The sequence below is a fragment of the Amphiprion ocellaris genome, chromosome 20 (genome assembly GCF_022539595.1).
Source record: "Amphiprion ocellaris isolate individual 3 ecotype Okinawa chromosome 20, ASM2253959v1, whole genome shotgun sequence".
Lineage (NCBI taxonomy): Eukaryota > Metazoa > Chordata > Actinopteri > Pomacentridae > Amphiprion > Amphiprion ocellaris.
The window spans coordinates 9,549,837-9,570,467 of NC_072785.1; the positions used below are offsets into that span (position 1 = coordinate 9,549,837).

General features: G+C 40.1%; 1 protein-coding gene across 5 annotated transcripts in view; it reads left to right on the plus strand.

Moving 5' to 3' along the window:
- zgc:110158 (uncharacterized protein LOC553590 homolog) overlaps nt 1–20,631 on the plus strand; it is a 39,443-nt gene that overhangs the window by 1,140 nt on the left and 17,672 nt on the right. For all 5 annotated transcript variants that reach the window (XM_055006055.1, XM_055006056.1, XM_055006054.1 and 2 more), the window contains exons 2-4: nt 6,549–6,621; nt 7,335–7,396; nt 11,398–11,482. In XM_055006055.1, the coding sequence (XP_054862030.1) occupies nt 6,549–6,621; nt 7,335–7,396; nt 11,398–11,482 (220 nt within the window). The remainder of the gene's footprint in view (nt 1–6,548; nt 6,622–7,334; nt 7,397–11,397; nt 11,483–20,631) is intronic.

Consider the following 20,631-nt stretch of genomic DNA (forward strand, 5'->3'; position numbering starts at 1 on the left):
CTCGATGCCTGTTGTTCGCTCTGGAGATACGCGCCGCACGGTTAGCAACACTTCAACAAGCTGCAGAGCATTCACACCAAGCTGAGATATTAATTGCACAAACCTCTGTGCATTAGATCCACAATAGAAGCCACCATCTACAACAAACGTCTTATGCTGGCAATCATTAGAGCCTTTAATTAAACTTTGCTGGATGTAATAGTTGCACAACCACCTAGATGCAAAGGAGTCACACAGGTTGTGCCCTTCTTCCTCACAACACGAGTTAGACACACCAGACTTGATAGGATCAGGCAGCCGGTTAGGGAAGTGAAGTGGGACACAGTTCTCAGGCTCATGTGAATGTCTGCATGAAGACCACCATCTCAGCAACCTCCCTTTGTGAGCCCACGTTCTCCCCTAATGTCTTCCCTTCATCTGCCTCCTAACTCTCGCTTCCCATCCACTGCTGGTCCTCAAAGTCCTCATCCCTCACTTCGGTGTTGAATTATTGAGACAGACTGAAGCAGCTGCTCTCGGCTTTGCGTCAGAGTTGAGAGAGACAGAAGGGAAAGAAAGAAACAGAAGAGAGAGGGAGATATGGTGGGCAGACTCATCCATGTTTAAAGAGGGGGTTTTGTCGGGAGCCTCGGGCAGGATGTCAGGTGTGCCGATGGTGCACGTCGGGGAGATTTCTCGCTCCGTGCAAGTGTCTGCTCACTGATGTCCCACCTCGGAACACAGAGGGGAATGGCGGGTAGAGAGGTCAGAGGTCACCTCACATGGTGTGATGGAGAGAGAGAACGTTTTGTTTAAGCATGAAAGAGAGTCGGGAATGTGCAGAAATCTGAAGCAAATAGAGTGTAATTCTAGCTATATGGTATAAAAGTTAGGTGTCACCCCTAAAACCTGGCCACTGAAGGTTCCTGATGCTGTCTTTAAGATATTTTTCCTTCCCTGGCGAATATAATTTCTCATTCTGTCTGTCAAGAACGAGCACCGCTGTTCTCTTTTTCGTCTCTGTCACAATTTGACTGCTCCTCTGATCCCCTACTGTTTTCTTCCTCTAGTAAAAACCAGGTACATCCCCCCATAAGTTCCAGTCAAAGTGAATCTCTCACTCCCCTCCCTGTGCTCCACCATCCTATAGTGGCTCGACTCCTCAAACTTCTCTTCGTTTTCTATGAGCTAGCTTCAGAGCTTTAATAATGCAGTAGGCCAGGTGCATGCACAAGCCGCCCCGTTTGCAGCACACACAAAAACACACACATACACACTCCACACATAAAAATTTCATTGAAAACCTCTTGGGGGGCATCTGCAGTGTGATCCTCCTATCCCCTGACATAAGGAAAAGTCCTTAACTATTTTCTACTGCTAGTCAAACTCCTCTATAAGGATGCACATGTATTGAGCAAGCCCGTAAGCCTGCAGTGCACAGGGAGATGCAAACAGTATCAATATTTGAAGCACTTGCTGTTTCCTAAAGCTTCCTGTGAGCCTTCGCCAGGCATTTCAAAATTCTCCAAATCATTTCAGATCTAAGAAATCTTTAGGCCTTTAAGCGAAGTGCAGAGGTAAAATGCTCCATCATGTATAGTGTGTGTGTGTGTGTGTGTGTGTGTGTGTGTGTGTGTGCGCGCGCGCGCTATGTAGGAGCTTGTGTGTGGCCCAATACTAGGCTGACCTGCAAGTGGCAGTGACTTACACTCTACACCAGCGGTCACAGAGAGCTTTGTGACCTACAAATTGCCAGGAGCCTCAGAAAGTGGTCAGATTCCCCTGGCTAAAGTGGTCAAGTGTTTGCGTGTGCGTGTCTCAGCAGAAGTGCAGTCTTTAGCCTCTTAAAGCATCGACCATTTGTACGACAAACAATCCGTCCAACTGTCCGTTTTGAAATAATTAAGTGGATGTAACCAGGATGTATTCTTTGCTGTTTTATATGTTACTGTTGTTCAGCATGGCTAGATTATTTACAGTTGAATGTGATAAATCTGTGTAATTTACTGTGGAAAGCTGAGAATTCAAGGCGACTACTGCTCTATTTTTTTTTTTTATTGTTCATCTGCATGTTTGTGTATGTTGTCTTATCTTGGTGACTGGCTGCTAGAGGGAAACACCCTCAGCTATTTATTACCTTCTGAGCAGGATGGCCTGCTTTACATGTACAGAGACACATATTGAAACCATTATCCCTTTTACACAAGAAGCGCAGATATGCATGTTCAATCCGGTTTAACACAGTCATAAGAAAATACTGATGTCACATGTTCATATGTGGTCATTATCGTCCACTGAGACTCATGTTTGCAACTATGGTTTGATGCTTGTTACAGATAAACTGTGGTATCACAGAGAATCATTTTACTTGAGCACTGAGCAAAGTTTCTGCTCTCTCTGGATGCTCGTATCACTCTTGCACTGAGTGTTTTTTAGACAAGTCAGGGAGTCATTAAATGTTCTTCAAAAGTCAATAACTTTAATTGCCCATAGCATAGCACAAAAGCTTGTTCAACAAAGCAGTATCCAACCTACGTACAGCTCAGGTTAGGAGCTTGGCAGGTCTGGTGCCTCGTGTTGACCTGTTCAACTACTGTGGCAGTCTTTCAGTGTACACTGTACATGAACAATTTCATCTATTTTAGTTATTTCATTGCCTATGGTGAGATGGGATGTTGTGAGCAGTCTTGAAAGTATGTAGGGTTGCACAATTTACGAGGCTGGCGTGTGAGTACATTATACAGAGGTATTGCTGTATCTGAATTGTTAGCATTGTCTTTTAGTCTTGTAATATGTATGATATAGTACATTATATTAGTGTGTGTTCATTAATATGTGAAGTGCACCTCTTCATACCTACGAAAGCACTCTGAATAGCAAGCAGAACTGATCATGTGTGACACTTGAATTAGAACTTTGCTGCTCTCTGCATATCTTAAAGACACATTTGTTGATATGTCATCTTAAATTCTGAAAAAAACCACAATGAAATCTGCTCATAGCCTTGAATACGTCCCCTGCTTGTGTTGTTTCCATGTGAAGGACAAGGTATTATCATGTAGGGACCATCGGCTCCATACTACGGTTACTGTCTATTTGCCTATTCATATCTGTTACAGACTACATTTGCATACTAACAATGCATATTTTAAACATTTGCATGCCATTAGTAGTAAGAACAGGTCAGGCAAAGATCATATCTCTATCGTATCACACTGCAGCAATTGTCATTTTTCTTCCCTCGTAACAGGAATGGTGCTAAACATGAATGCATTTTTGCCTTCCCCCTCACAGAAAAGTACATTGCTTTGCTATCCCCCATGTGGACATTTCTATTAGGTACACTTCTTTATTGATGGGCATTTTTTAGAGTGACGCACATAAGTGTCAGCTATTAACTAATCATAGGAACACCGTATATCATAGCATTTATATGTTTGTAGTTCTGATTAATAAGGGTGGGTAAAAAGAAATGATTCACATAGCAGTTTTTACTAGCTTTAAGATTCTCAGTTTAGTAACAAGTATCAAAAATAAATTGCCAATGTTGTTATATTGGAATGAAAAAGGCAGGAGTGAAACACAAAGGCAGCACCTGGATAGTGTCCCACATGCACACGCTGGAGTTATCTTGTAGTTCATCTTCAAAGGCAAGGCAAATGTTCAAGGCAGATTTTGGGTTTAATGACTTTTCCCCTGTACTAGCCTTGCAGCAGAGAGGGTGTTCTTCAAAGCTGGAGACAAAATATTAACCAAAACACAATGTAGCACTTTGCTTCTGACTTGAATTGTGGAAAGAATTGCGATCATATAAACTGAAAGTGCAGGATTGCAAGATTTTACTCATCGCTTACTTGTAGGTTAATCTCCTGGATTAATTGAATGGTGAATACAGACTCGGAACACAGTGAAAATGTCCCTTATAATATCCTAAAGTACAAGGTGGCACCGTCAAATGTCATCATTAGTCCCAGCATATATTCAGTTTGCTATGACTAAGAGATGCAGCAAAATCTAACATCTGAGCATCTGAAGTCATCACGCATTTGGCATATTTGCTTGAAAAATGATGTTTAAACATTCAATCGATGAATGAAATAGTGGCAGATTACTTTTCTTTCAGCAGACGCCCCTCAGGGTTTCACCTGGTTTATAAGCACTTTAGATGGGTGGTGATGCAGGAGCATGTAGATAAATTCAGCATTTGCAATTTGAATGCAGTTAATAAATTGTATCCCCACTTATCAGCTTCAGATCCAGTTTGTTGTCATGTTTCTATATATCATAAGTGGCTTTAATGCACAAAATGTATTTAAATAAATGTTAATTTCGTGTCACCATTCAGTAAGAGTGGAAAGGAATGCAGTGTTAGAAAAACAAAAGAGCCATCAGTGATTAAAAACAAAGTGCACAACAGCCTTATTATCTCAAAACCATGTTTCATTGATCAGTTCATTGACTAATGATGGGGACTATGACACTGAGCTACTGTCCTTCTCATTAGGACCTTATTGGCCTGTCAGAGGACCGTCTGCTCTGGGCACACAGGGCACTGTCATATCCACACTGCCGGTCGATTGATGGTCCATTAACAGCCTATTAAACATGACTAAGTGAAGGAGTTAGGAGTACAATGTTGGGCCAATGGGGGTTTCCCACTCCACAGCATGGTTCTTCTGTCTGTTAATAGACCCTGGTGGATTGCCATTTTCAAGTGTTGCTGGCCTGTTATAATAGCAGCGATTTAAAAAAAAAAAAAAAAAAAAAAAGTCTGACGACAAGAGCTTTTTTGGAAGGAATGCCCGTTGTACGCAGCTATTTCTGTTAGTATGTGCTGCTTTCAGTCAGATCACATTTTTTTGTGCATTTTGAATGTTTTTGTGATTCCTTTGTGATTAGAGGACTTTGGAGGATTAGGCTTGATAAGATGCACAGAAGCAGTAGTGGAAAAATTATACAGGCCACCTGGAACCCTGGAAACTTAAAGCGGGATTTATGCTCTATCCAAACAGAGGTAGTGTAAAGCTTCACTTGCATTTCAGCAACAGGAACCTTGAGCCAGTTGTAGTTTCTGTTTCATGGTTTCTGCCCCCAACAATCTCCTGAGAGAGAGCTTAACAGTCGGCAAGTAACTATCAAAGTGAAGGTAGCATTACTGAATAACTGCATTTCCACCAGAAGTTTTATATTCAGGAACAAGTGCCCTTTGTTACCTGTGTTTTTGACTCCACAGCCGTGACGATTAAGCGAATTAGTCAGCTTGTGTTTCAGAAAGTGACGGTGGTTTTACTGTGTTATTATTGCACACAACAAAACTTGGGGATTCACTGTTGGTCCATTCCTCTAATGCTCCATGTTGGTTATTAAAATGGCTGTGAAATGCTTCATTAAATGCTGGCATTCAACAAAATTTGGTCCCACCAAGTCCCATCTTGAAAATTCCCGAACCTGACTGGTTGCAGTATTGGATCCTGTTAGTATTAATAACAGGAACGAGGATGGATTGTTATTTAGTCTTACAGATGGTAAAGTGACAGTCATGCAGCCATCTATTGATTGAGAAAACAAATCACCAAGCAAGAAAAATAAAGTGTAACTTAACTTGTTTCAGTAAGTTACGTACTAAAGGTCACGTGGTGCCTTTCCACTGCAGGAACTCAGGGCAGGCATGAGGTGGCACAGACATTTACAGTTTTCTTTTGTGGTGTAGACTTGCCAAGTTAGACTGTAACGGCAATTCCAATCATTGGAGGAAACGTCAGCCAAAAAGCCAAATTGTGGCTGATGTTGGTTGTGTTTGAAAGGGGAAGGCTGTTACTCCAAGAGAGCAGAAAAAAGGTGCTTTTTGTTATTATCGTTTCTGAGTTTACTTAGTCAGTGTCGAACCCCGCCCGGCAATTTTTTAGGCCCGTTCCTACGTAAAACTTCCTGTGGTAGAAAAAGGACGAAGGTGTAGGTGACAGAATAATAGCCAACAAGTACCTTTTTTTCCTTTTTTTTAAAAAAATCTTTGATCACTCTTCTACATGTCAAATGACAGAGGTTTAGGGCTGCACGATTACAGCAAAAATATTTATCGAAATAGTTTTTGATAAATTTTGAGATTATTTATCAGAATTATTCTTTGATTTTAGAGAAAATATTTTTGTTGCACTTTCACAGTTTCACTCCAATGTTGTGCTACATTTGTGCTAGTTAACTAATCTTTGAAACAAAATCAAACTTAAAATAATTTACTTCACAAAATTTTGTGTATCTCCTAGAAGCAAAATATAAATAGAACTGTAGCCAAAGCGCCTCGCTGGACATCTGCTTATCAATAGATGCCATCGATAGACGCAGTTAGAAACTAGCTAGTAAGTTGTGCATGGTGAAGCCTCTAGTCTCCACTCAGTTACTGTGTCACAGATTACCCAAGTTGAATCAAGTGAATCAAGCGAATTTATCTACATGAGGTGTTTTTGTGTGAATGGAAAATGCATTTTAAATGTTAGTGGGAGGAATCTGACTTTATTCTAGTGCTGAGAAGACTGAATTCAGTCCCTAACATTCTTCTTCTTTACTTTCAGGTTAGCATTATATGTGTACGAGTACCTGCTACATGTCGGAGCACAGAAGTCAGCACAGACCTTCCTGTCTGAGGTAAGATGGCATCTATAACTCAAAGCAGTTTAGAAGGTACTGAGCTCAGACTGACAGGTTATAGAGCCACTCTTTATGTCTTTCTGTGAAAATCGCCTGTCTCTTTTAACTTCAAGCAGCTCCATGTTACCTGAGACACAGACCTTGATTATTTATGAATGCAAAACAACTTTGCTGATTACTAAGCTTTACATAATATATCCCTACTATAGCACATGTTTACCGCAACTTGTACCTTCTCAGACATACATCGTCAGTGCAAACATGCTGAACATGATTACAGGGTGCAAGGTGTTGCGTAAATTGTTTATAAGGAAATCCTATAAAGTTACACCATATCACACTCACTGTGTCCACCATGGTGAATCTTAGTGAAGTGGTAAAGGAAAACCAACTGATGTCATGGTTTGTGGATGTTATAGCTAATTGTGTTGTTTGTAAAAGGCACAAGCAAGCTAACAGTGAATGAGTTCATCAATGTACTTGACATGTAAAAAGAGCAACAAGACAAGGCCTAATAGAAGGTGGAGAATCAGGAAGATGGAGATCGACAGAGCTAGAAAGATGCCGATCTTCACATTCGAGGCCATTGACAGTTTGAGACTGACTGATTATATGTTCTTAACCCCTGGACCTGCAGACATAATCCTCTCTCTAGGGGCTGCAAGTGACTTCTTATTTTTTTCTCTTCTTCTTTTTCTCTTCTCTTCTAGATTCGATGGGAGAAGAATATTACATTAGGGGAGCCCCCTGGATTCCTCCATTCGTGGTGGTGGTAAGTGTTGCTTTCACTTATTTTTCCAGTGTGGGCAGCCACTCTTCTCCGTTTATCCTTGTTTGTTTTGATAAGCGTGTCCATGTTATTTGCTTGACTGTGTAAACATATTTTACAGTACATGTCTTCCCCCTCCTCGCATATACACTCTTGATGGGGCCCCAGTGTCTGTCTTGACCCTACATAATTCATTACTGTAATATGCGTAAACAGCAGCTTCATTTGAGCTGTCATAGCCTCAAAGAGCCGTAATTTATTGTTAAATATATGAAACTCATAATGTATATAAACATCAGACAAACAGGTGCTTGGAAAAAGTGATAAATTGTGATTTAATTAAAGGTGTTTGACCTAATTTATTATTAACTTCCATAGGTGGGAGGTCTGGCGGAGTCTCAACCCCGAGGTTGACCAGACTCTCCGAGGGCATGACCCCCTCCCACCCCGTCTTCTCCCCTCCTCCAGCTTCTCCAACCTTCACCCCCCTAGTTTCTGAAACAATAGATCCAGATGGTTAGGGAATGAACCCCTCCTCCCTGACACTCCCCTCCCCCTCCTCACCCTCTCGTCACCCTTTGTGTGCCCCCCACCTCCCACTTTTTCCCCCTTTGTTCACGTGGGAGAGGGGATTCTTAGCAGATTAACCCGTTACATTCCAGCTTCCTTTGTGTCACCTCTACCTCCTTCTTACCCCCCTTCTCCTGTCATTTCTGCCCCTGGCTAAGATTTGACCTTTAGGGTCAACATCTTAAGCTCTGATCAGCAGTTTCACTTGTTTTTAGACACTGCCGTCGCCTGTGGTTTCACATTTCCAGCAAGATATGTTTTACCATAAAAAACTCACATTACAAGCATATGACCAACAATCAGATTTTTTTCTCTGACATGTACAACTTTTTTACACTCTGGATTGACCGATAGACTAAGCTCTTCAGGACTGACATTAATGACAATTATTGGTGATCAAGAATTACCGATATCTGTGATAACAGGGAACCTGTCATTTGTCACTAGGATTCTTCATTAAAAAGGATTTCTATAAATGAGTATGTGCCCTAGCAAGAGAAGTCGTGACGTCAGATCGTCACAGCATGTTAGCATCTCTGCCTACTGTGAGAACAGCTGATTGAAATGAATCAGTTTGTCCTCAGTTTTCTTAGTCTTTTGCTCTTCTCTTACTTTTATTGCCCACTAAGGTCCATATCTTAAAGCAGTATTAGGTAATGTTGTCCAGATGCTGTTTCAGAGTAACCTGTGGCTGCCTTATGACTTGCCCGTTAGCATAGCTTTAGTTACTGTGAGAGCAGCCAATATCCAGTTTTGTGGCGATTCCTGTGCTTTTTGTTAAATTTTTGCAGGTTGTGTCTCTGCTAGAAAGACATTGTTGAGACCACAAAGTGACTGCAGACAGAATGGCAGCTGCATCAGACCCAAAATGCATTTAATTTATTGATAATCAGTTATTAAAATTACAATACCGATAACTGGTAAATGCCCTAATAATCAGTCCATACCTTTTTCAAACCCAGGCTGGAAAACTTATTGATATTTGTGCTTTCTGAGGACTCAGTCAATGCAAATGAGTGCAATATCAATATACTTCCAATCTAATGGTACTCAACCCTTTAACTTATAGTTAATAGTTAAATCATAAAAATTGAACTGCGGAGGGTTCCACTCCATACATGACTGTAGTTAAGACTACTGAGACTTCAGTCAATCCATGCTGAAATAATTCTGAAGCTTAGAGAGCTGAAGACTGAGCCAGGTCAGCAGATAATCTAAGCTGAAAAGGAAGCTACTGAAATGCCTTACTCAATTAAAACAGTCATAGTTTTAACCAGATTTAATTAGCTTTGTGACAGCAGTTAAACACCTATTTTGGCTGGTCAAATTCTTTCCTTTCTTGTTGTAAAACAGTCTCATAATTAGAACAAAACTCAACCCACAATCAAATAATAAGTCCTTCCATATTTTTTCTTATCTCCCCACTTTTCATGAGGCATTCAAAGCCCATTGTTCTTACTGAACACATAAATCTGCAAAACCAGGTTATAAATATATACTCGTATTTTTAAAAGATGCTGAATAATTCCCTGAAACAGCTTGACACTGCAGTATTTAGCTAATGTTGCTCAAACAATAATAAGTTGTGTGTTTGATTGGGATTATTTTCAGTGTTGCATTTGGTTCACAATTTGCAGCAGCAGGATGGTGTTTGTGAGCCTAAACTGCCCGCGTTTGTCATAATGAAAAAAACATGTTAAACAGTGCAACAACGTGACTCACTTATGCGTTTTAATGACTGAATAACTTACTTTAACTACCTTTTTAGAAGAATCGGTTTATTGTTGGTTTCAGTTCTATATGTGTTTGCAACAAGAAAAATATGGAAAATTACCAGACTTATCCCTGTAAATCTAATTACCAATTGCTGCAAATTTTCTAACACGTTTTAATACTACAGAAATATAAAGAGCACATTATCCGCTACAAAAACTGTGTCGCTGGATTTCGGAAAGATTCACAGCGTTGCTGAAGGACGCACTGCGCTGAAATTAGTACTGTACATATTTATAAAGAACACATTTGAAAACCTGTGGATTTAAACACACAGACTTGTAAATATACCCTTAAATGGTCTTAAAAAGTACAATGTAACTTTTCACCCTAGGGGGTTGTCTCTGCTGAGTCAGAAGAATGAACATCAGGCCTATAGAGCACCATCAGCAATATGAGACCAAGGACATGTTTTAATAAGAAGAAAATGAAAGAACAGAATGATAATTTGAAACCATACAAGGCAGGTAAATCTAAAGAATAAGTTAGAGCTCTTGTTCAATTAAGAACTTAAATCTGGAGGTTTGCTCTTTGTGTATGTAAGATATGATAAAGTAAATGCAAGTAAGCTCACACTTTAAAAGTGCAGCTTCTTGAGAGCAAAGTGGATTTTTTTCTTTTAATGTAGCACACTTTGGCTTTTAACTGTGATCAAACTAGTCAGTATTTTTGGAAGAATATGGTTTCTCTTCCTTCTTGTTCTTCTTTTTGTTAGAGCTTGTATTGATAAAAGAGAGATTTTTTGGCTTTTAAGCATTTCCCCAGCAGTGTCCTTGAGCAACACGCTGACATCTTTATCACATACTCCTTTGTAGCTTACACGTTCACTCTGACCTTCTCATGGAACGCAGTTAAGTTAGGATAAGTCAACTTTTGAGATCAGCTTAATCTGCTACATTCTCCTCATTCTACTTAAACAGTGGGGATCAAGATAAGTTTGTGATTTCATCATGGAAATGTCCTAAGCCTCCTAAATATAACTGTCTCATGGAGCGCAAAGTGTATGAAAACATCCAGATTTTTTGGAATCAACGTGTCTGTGAGTTTTCCAGATTACCAGGACATGTGAAGTAGCTGCCTGACTAGTCTTCTTGTTAGCCATGTTGCTGTTTCACTGGGTTTATAGCACTTCTGCTAAATCAGGTGGGACCTCTTAGACAGGTAACATACAGACAGCTGTTAGCTGTGTGTATGTGTGTGATTTTTCCACTTGTGGTGCCCAAATACACTCTAAAGAAAAACTTGTGTGTCCCCTGTTGTTGGTTATCCTGATAATTATCAAATGATGAGCAAATTTTGTCACAATGCGCCATTTATCAGGCATCATTTTTTATAAAAGAGGGTATTTTAGGGGTTTGTGAAGTCAGTGTAACAGCTAAAGTGTAGGGTCAAGGAATAGGTAATAAAAGGTCCATGCAAGTATGTTAATGCAACTGTGTGTGTGTGTATTTTGAGTGAGTGAGAGGTTGATTGAGGGGGCGACTGGCATTGTGGCCCTCTTACAAAGATGCTCAAGTGTGTAAGAGGTAGTTTAAGAGCGCTACGGAGATAGTGAGAGTGTGTGAATGGGTTATGAATAGCTATTACACATTTGCTTGTATGGCGCTGTTTGGTAACCTTTGACTTTTTCTCTTCCGCCCCCCACCTCCCCTCCATTTCAGTGTATTCTGGGATTTGTATTGTGCAGCTCCAGACCGAAGGGAGACATGTGAACACTCCAGTGAGGCCAAGGCCTTCCATGACTATGTAAGTGACACACTGGCTCTGCCAACACTGTACGTATTTTATAGTTAGGTCAAGCGTGGTGAAGAGTCTTGAAGTGGAAACCACAGCAGCACATAGAGGATCGTGTCTTGTTCAAGGACATTTGGACAGAGAATCCAATCATTGGGTGTAACAGACTTTGTTTAACAGCTAGAGATCTCAGCTGACCTTTCACTTTTTTTTTGACCACACAAATCATGATTTTTATAAAAGAAATTTCAGATTATACAACTTACTTTGTGTAGTCTGTCACATTTCTGTTAGTGGGGAGTAGGACTCTAATACAGTCTAATTATCAGTCAGGGACTATTTTGTTGATTAATTGTTGGGCAATATAAAATCCAGAAAATGGTGATGTCAGTGGCATCCTTTTATAACTTAAGGTGGTGCCTTAAAAAAGAAGAAATTCTCAAAATTTAGAAACTCAAACGAATAAATATTTTGTCGTTTTGCTTGACAAATAAGTTAAAGTGAAATCGCCCAGACATGTTTGAAATTACTGTTTTTAGAATTGTAATTTGTCTGATGTATGTCCACAGATGCTATTGAATATAGCCAAAATGTTAAACAAAATCTTGAGAAAATGAAAAAGTTTCCATGTTATTTTCCCCTTCAATGAAAAATTCCAACTATTGGACATAGTATATCTCTTTCTTTACTGTAAGTCCATTCTTATTGTATGTGCACTAGATTTTTCAAGTTTCCACATCTCACATGGGCCCTACATACAGGTATTAAATTTGTATAGGATGAGCAAAGTGGACCAAAACTTGAAATCAGTAAGTAATAAATAATTTGTGCTATAGCAGGGTTTCTGTCCCATAGCAAACCAAATGTTCCGTATGTATTTACGTGCATCAAAAATGACAAATCAGAAGAGATTTTAGAAGAGCAGAAAAGTATAAAAAGTGTTTGAGAAATAACAAAATAGCAAAATGAGTCAGAATCACTGGAAAGAAAGAGTCACATTCTGCTGTTTTGGTGATTCAGTCAGTGACAATACTGGCACATAATGCCATACTTAACAATTTTACTCTTTTACGCTTTTGTTCTAATGCACAAGATCACCATGGCTTCATCCAGCTGCATCAGACATCATCACAGAGCACAACTTGACGAAATTTCTCAACTTGCTGCACACTAAATATAATATAGTCTTGCGGTGACTGGATGCTGCTTCTGGAGAAGTTTTTAGCCCTTCTTTATCCTTATTACACTTTCTTATTTTAATGATGTCTTTAATGTTACTTAACATGGAATCACAGCACTACTGGAAAATTGTATGATGTGCAGTGCCCCCAGTTTTAATTATTTCACTTGTTAACAAAGACCCAAGCATTTTCTCATACAGTTTTTCATCTTTTGTACTGATGATTCAGCCAGCAGCTTTACCATCTGAGCTTTGGAAGTGCTGCCTTTACAATAGTCAAAGAAGGAAATTAATGGCACCTTTACGTCCAGAACTAGGGACACCCACATTTACTTCTTCTACTTCAGGCCTCTATAATTTCTATGTGAGTCATGAGAGAAAACCAATTCTTAAAAATTGTGGGGTTTTTTTTGTTTGTTTTATAAAGAAATTGACATGTCTGAATTGAGAAAATCATGGCTTTAGAGCTTTTCAAAATTCAAATTGTGTAGCTCCAGGTTCTGTTTGCATTGTAGGCTTTAATGTGCATGCATCCTTGAGGAAATATTTCATGCGTTTGAAGCACTAATGGAGTAATTCTGCTTTTCTAATGTCTCACTATGCATGGGGGTCAGAGATCAGGGTCGGCAGCCTTTCCAGATTTTGTAAAGATTCAGTGTCTCACCCAAGGACAGTTTGTAGCGGTGGGTGCTTGTTGTCGCAGGTTCACGAGTTACCATCTTTTGGGCAAAGAATAATAACAACTGCAGCATTCCGTCTAATAATGCTGTTAATGAAGAAAAGTGTTGTGTTCCTCTATTGTGAGGAGAAACTGTAACTGTATGCTCTTGTGTGCAAATGTCATCTGTTGTGATTGACACTGTGTCTGTCTTCAGCTTGTCCTCTCTGGTCAAGACAGTGTGGCATTGTGTGTGTGTGTGTGTGTGTGTGTATGTGTGTGTGTGTGTGTGTGTGTGTGTCTATGTGTGTGTGGTTGTGTGTGTGTGTGCAGTGTATAGTGTGGGGAGATAATGGAATAGAGTTCTAATCCGGTAATCCCAGCACTGGGCCGAGGCTAAGCCAGGGATTTGTGTGTGTGTGTGTGTGTGTGTGTGTGTGTGTGTGTGTGTGTGTGTGTGTGTGTGTGTGTGTGTGTGTGTGTGTGTGTGTGTGTGTGTGTGTGTGTGTGTGTGTGTGTGTGTGTGTGCGCGTGTGTGCGCGTGTGCGCGTGTGTGCGCGTGCGTGCGTGCGTGCGTGCGTGTGTGTGTGTTTGGATGGGGGGCATCTTTGGCAACCAGCCCATAGGAGGCGGGTGGATGGGCTCACACCCTCCTTCCAGTTAACCCTGTGTATAAATGTAGATGGGCGTGCTACACGGTGGCTTGCTGTCTGCTCCTAACAGTGATGAAGCGGAGGAGACGGGACCAGTTTAATTTTGGCTCCAGCCCCCTGAGGCTAGTCTCTGAGCACAGGTCCTTTCTACTGGTTTTCAAAAGAATGAGCCGGTTAGAGGCATCGGAAGAAGAAGAAGTAAAAAAAAAAGAAATTTCACCTTACCTCAAAAGAGTTTCTTTGTCTTTTGAGGATTGCTAGATTGCAAGCCAGCGTTTAAGAAACATTATCACAGTTCTCTCTGCTGGGTGCACTGCAGAGACACAGCAAAGGTTTTTGGTTACTGTCAGGGCTGCTTTTTTTCCCCCCACATGTCTGGACACTGGTTATAGAAAAAATACAGAGGTGGTGATATTGTTAAAGTTTTGGTTTTATCATTGCTTCCAAGTATCTAGCTGCTGTAAATGTCTAATTCACCAAAGAGACAGGCTTATAGGGTTTAGCATTTGGAGAACAGAATAGAACATTTTCCCTCATAGTGAGATTAATATCATTATTTTGATGTGTTTTTAATGGATCTATTAATGGAGTTTCCTAAAGACAGATTCTTACTGTTTAGTTATTTGTCTGTAAAAGTATTATGCTTTTATTGGACGATACTCAGTTGAAGTGGGACCACGAGGAAAACCAAAGCTAATGCATAGTATAAATTGTACGCATTCATCAACACAGAGCAAGAGATGTGTTGGTTTTGTATGTTTAGGTTGTCTGCGCCTGCTTTCTGTTAAGTTCTATTAATTTTAGCTGGCATGCATGTTATCTCCTGCTTTAAGTATGCAGGGTGTTTCATTATTCAAACATCATGCTTGTATCAGTCGATTTGCTGGGTTGATTGCATTACAGCCCCATAAAAATTGATTACATTTAGGCAACACAACTGTTTTTCTTGTGATTTTTGAGAATATTTGGGGTTTCCCCGAAGAAATCACTTGCAATGAAGGTCAGCACCACCCGCCAGACGCAGGATCAACCGATCAAGTTATGATAGTGGTGGTATAAACAGTCGACTCAGCTCTTGAATATGTTGCGTGTGCTGTGTAAATTAGGGGTGGGCAATGTGTTAAAATTTTCCAACTGGACACCGTCAGTCCAACATTTCACAGAGGTGTCCAACACTATTTGAAAAAGAGTCCAATGGCATCAGAGCAGTGTTTCCCCAAACATTGATTTATTAGGGGTGGCCACACGTAATATCAACACAAACCAAAACATATTGATTTTCTATTTTGTTACTGTTTAAAATGGCTAAAATATTTCCTCGTAGAGCTGCATAATCACAGATACATTCAGTTTCTCATATCTAGTGTAAATTAGCATGTCTGCTAAAAGTGTAATAATTTTTTTTACTAGTTTTAGTTTAGTTTTTATTTCAGATGAACTGCCTCCACTAATATGTGTAACAAAGAAATATCTTTGGTTCTTAGTTGAAATGCTCATTGCTCATAGGTGTCTTCATCCTGGGATGATGGATCATGATTAGAAACACTTGTCACAAATTTTGCATCCAGTTTTTTTTAACATAGCTGGATAAGATACAAAGAAATATTATCAAGTGTGTTTGCAAGTAAACCGCTTCTACCAACTGTAAGTGCAAGTGTCAGTCTGCAGGTGTGTTGTTTTACATTTTTGAGGCTCTTTCTCATGGATTCCTCTATTTTCTCTTCACTCTTTCTTTACACACCTTCCCACATTTGACACTTTTCTCACGCTCCTTCCCGGCTCTCCTTCTCTTTTGCATTTTGTGCAACTTCACTCTCTTCACTTCATGTTTTCTTGCAGCTTGTGGTTTCTCTGCGACGCCCTCACATCTGCATCTTTCTGCCCTCCCCCTCGTCTTTTCTTTCTCTTTGCCCATTTCTCCCCTCACCTCTCTTTCCTGCCATCCCTTTTTACTATATCTTACTCTCTCCTTCACCCAACACACCAGTCCGCCCCCTCTCATCTCACTCGGCTTATCGCTCACTCCCTCTCCCTGACTCTCCTCCTCTTTTTGTCTCTCTCTTTTCCTATCTCCTCCCTGAGCCATCTCCTGCTCACCTCCCCTCACCACCACCACCACTATTGCCCCTGTTCCCGGGAGAAGATTGATTGGCTAATCTAGCCGTTTACCCACAATGCCTAGTAGCGCTGAGGAGGAGAGGGCAGTGTAGACAACATAAAGACACAACCAAGAGACAGTTGAGGTATTTGAAAATGGAGCTCGGTGAGCAAATGTCAAACCAGATGGAACGTGAGGGAAAGCGAAGATTAGTCTATAGCTTTAATTACATTTTAAATCACTTAAAGCATGAGGAACAACTTTTCTTTTAAATTATGATGGCTGGCTATTTTAGGAAATTGATAAGCTATCATGTTGGTAAATATGTACCTACAGTATGTATGTAAACACATTTCACCATTACTCATCACATTTGTTAGATTAAAGCATATGTGATAGTGCAGTCAAACAGCAAACAGTGTAGCAGACATCATTGTGGAGTGTGTTTTGGGACTTTTCAGTATCTTCTGAAGCCCTGGAGGATAGCAGAGGTGTAATAGTGTTTGTACCATTTCCTGTAATGTTCATAAAATGTTTAAACATGATTATCAGTGACAGCAGCTCTTTGTTACACAGCAGTCAAAATACATTAAAACCAGCCCACATTATCCAGCATTTTAAACAACCTGCAGTACACATCTTTTTTTTTTACTATCATTGCTTTAAAGGGAAAAAAGTTGCTCTGCTAAAACTCATCCTGCCTTAACCTCTGGTTTGCCTCTTCTCTGACACCAGCAGTATCAGCAATGTTTCTAATGTCTTTGGGTTTAGAACTGTTGGCCAGATTAAACAAACTAATTTGAAACTTGTGAAATTATAATGTGCATTTTTCAGTTTTTCTGACATTTTATAAACAAATGATAGAGAAAATATTCAACTGTTAATAATGATAATTATTGGAAGCCCTATTGTGTCCATATTTAAACAAAACCTGTTTCCAGTGACTCCTCTAACTTTCTAGATCTTAGACCACCACATAGATGGAATACTCCTTTAATCCTCTGAATGCCAAGCAATTTTTGGGCTTTTTTTTTTGCTTCAGTCATATTTTTGGACTTATTTTCTGGATCTCTATGACAACAGCTTAACCATGGCTACAAGTTGAGGAAACTCAGAAATGTGTTCGGTGCAGGATGACAAAGTTATGTTGCCAACAAAAACAAAAAATGTCGAATTTCTTTGGTTACTTAAACAATCAACTTGTACAACATTTTTCAAAGTGTGCCCAGGTCTTGGCAATACTGGGGAAGAATGGTGGCTCTATTTGCTATAGGTGTTTTACTACATACATGTTTAATTTGTTTCCATACTTGTCTTGTATTTGCTCTCTGTAAACACAGCCTGCAGTTCAGCCCAGGTCAGCTGAGTAGTTCCAGAATTTTTGTCATGTGACTGTTGGTTGTAGCTGAGTCACTTATGGCTCCTTGGTTGCACCGTGAGTGCCGAATTTCACATTTTTTACAGAATCAGTTCTGATAAAACTGGAAGTCAGAAGTTGTTCAGGGACCACTGGAAGACTGAAAATGCAGCAATTCTTTCTGTTTTTATAGTTTCTGGTTACAATAAATGGTTTAACGTTGGCATTTCAAAAAAAAAAAAAAAAGATGGCGTACCTTTCAAACTCACTTGCAGGTATTGAGGTTTAGAGGGTTAAACATCAAAACTCTGCTTTACAAATGAGTGACCCACAATTAAACCTGTCTATAAACCGACTGTAAAACAATAGTTATTTATGCATTCTTGTCTAGAGGGCAACAAGACTGAGGCTGTCCCTTCATTTGCATCTGGGTTTTTTGTTCATTGTCTGGCCCAAGGAAATAAATTACATCCTGACTCCAAATCAGCTAAAGGGGCAATACCCTCAGATTGAAGTATTTCAAGAAAAGGAGTCTCTAATTTGTGGACAATTGATTATCACTTTGCTTTTTGTGTTAATTAGAAGAAATATACCATGAACATTCAGAATTGCATTAGTTAATTCCTCCTCTGTAATTTAAAGCCATATTCTAGTTCCCATTCTCCTCATCTTCTTGTCTTTTCGGCCCCTCTGCCTTCTCTCTGGAGCGTTGGCTAAGTGGATGTTGTGTCTGCAGCATGTATTAGTGCTGTCATCCGGTGTGTGTGTGTGTGTGTGTGCGCGTGCGTGTGCATGTGTGCGCACAAGTCCGCCTGTCTGGTTCAGTACTGCTACCTTGGCAGCAGCTTTTTGGGAAGTGTGTGTTCGGTGTGCATGTTGTGCCAGTTTTGAGGACCAGCTGGGTTTTCAGAGATTGTGCACGCATGTGTTTGTGCATTTGTTTGTCAGACGTGACGGTGAGAGTAGCAGCCGTATCCTGTTGCTCTCGAGCGAAACACACTGTTTTGACTGGGCCGATAAATTAGCTAGATCACCACAGTCAGCTATTTTTCCCCTCACGTCTCCACACGCTCACCATCCTCACTCCGTCACACACACCCCCTCCTTACTCTCTTTTTTTCTCTCCCTCTTTCTCTGTGCGCTAAGGACAGCAGGTCAAGGAGACAGTGATGAGGTACATATCAGTGTGAACCAGAATGTAGATTAGTACCTCTCCAGGCAGGGACACACATAAATACAGGCACACACACTGATACATTTGCTGTCTCTTCCTACCTCTCCATCCAGTGTTTATGTCTCTGTCTTTATCACTGTGAAAGGTATCAGGCGGAGGTCAATAATGTGTTGAGCACTATTGATCTGTCCGGTAGGTCCTATGGGTGAGGGAAGGGGAGAGGGAAATGGAGAGGGAGAGATCAATGCTATTCTGTAGATCCCATCTACATACCGTACTGTACCGGCCAATCAGATCATTAGTCGTTTGTTCTCTGATAGATTATTCATCAACATTGTGGGTTTGCAGTGAGGAGGAAAAGCAAGCACAACACGGTGTCCCAGCAGGCAGCCAAACTCTGGATTAAGACGTCAGAGTTTGAATTATTTTGCCACAAAAACACCATGGTGATGCCACATGGCGGTGGGTAAGATTGTGTTTTATATGCAGTAGTCAACGATTATAGCTTTTCTGTCCAAAATGAGATCTTAACCAGCTTTCCACAGACTGAACCACTTAACTCTACTCAGACCAGCTTCTGTAAAATTACCAAATCAGAAGAGCAGCCAAGTGACACCTGCCTCAGTGTGGTGTAATGTTTTTCTTCTTGATCAGTCATTTAAGCTATAAAATGTAAACAGTGCACATCATCGGTTTCACAGAGCCCAAGTTCGCATCTTGCAGTGATGCTTAGTATGTTATATATTCATATATTGTGGGAAATTGAATAAATATCTGTAATTATTGTTGTTATTATTAAACCAAGAGATATAAGAGGAGGGCATTTTTTGACTTTACTGGATTGTTTATACCCAAGAGGCCAAACAATGATAGCAATATTTACCTGCTGTGGACGCTTCATCATTAATAAAGGATATTTTGTAGGTACACAAACTACTATAATGAAAGGAAAATTCTAAGTTTGATTGCCTTAGCAAACCCCAAGGGTGTTACCGTCCCGTTTCATACCTACCTCGCTGCTGGAGCATCTTTGCCCTTTGTCATGCTCCCTGTGGCTGCTGTGCAGGTGTCCTGAGGTCCGCTAGTCCACTTTAATAAGAACAGGTCATAAAAATTGACCAACAGTTATTGATATTGTAAGCTTTTCAGCTATATCATTTAGCTCTATTCAAGAGGTGACAGGAAACAGAGAGGAGGGTGACTTGCAACAGAGATTGAGACTGAATCAAACCAGGGAAGCTGCAATTACAGTACACCTACTTGTTCACCAGGATGCCCATTTTTGCCTGTTATATTTTTTTAAGAGTGTAATAGAGTGGAACAGGAAGCCTGAGGAGGGAAAGTGGGATGACATGCACAAAAGCCTTGGGCCACCACAGCACCTAATTTAAGCACTGGTCTGAGGTTTCATCACAAAAGGAGAAACCAGTGGCTGGTGTCTGTCAGAATAGACTGCATGCACTGATCAGACAGTAGGTCACAGATATCACAGCTTGATTTGATTTTTTAAAATCTATTTTTATAATATTTTGCTTGAATTAAATAGTTTTGTGTCACCAATATGTTATTGTAATGGATATTTATACATTTTAATGACTACCTGTGCCACAATCGCTGGTTAGAGAAATTTTGTTTTTTGTTGACCGAGGTGTTAATACAGATAATAGATCGCTTTCATTGTTTGATTTGATTATAGCAAACGGTAATTTATGTGTATTTATGTATATATACAGTCAGGTGAATTTGTATTTGTTGAGTTTTTAAATTAGCACTTAGTGTAGTTTTTCTTCATATAGTGAGCCAGGCAGTAGATCCTTAAATCTAATTCTAAAGAGACTGACAATGTTATGTGATGCTGTAAAAATGCAAAAGACAGCAGTTCTCCATCCAGAATCACTGTAGCCGCAGTTCAGGTCTGTAGGCCAGATACTATATTATTGATAGCCAGGTAACATTAAAAACGTACCTAATATTATTTTTGAGCAGCCGTGGCTCCAGGATGCTTTGACAGGGTGTTGGTGCAGTGCTGCTGAGGAAGGCC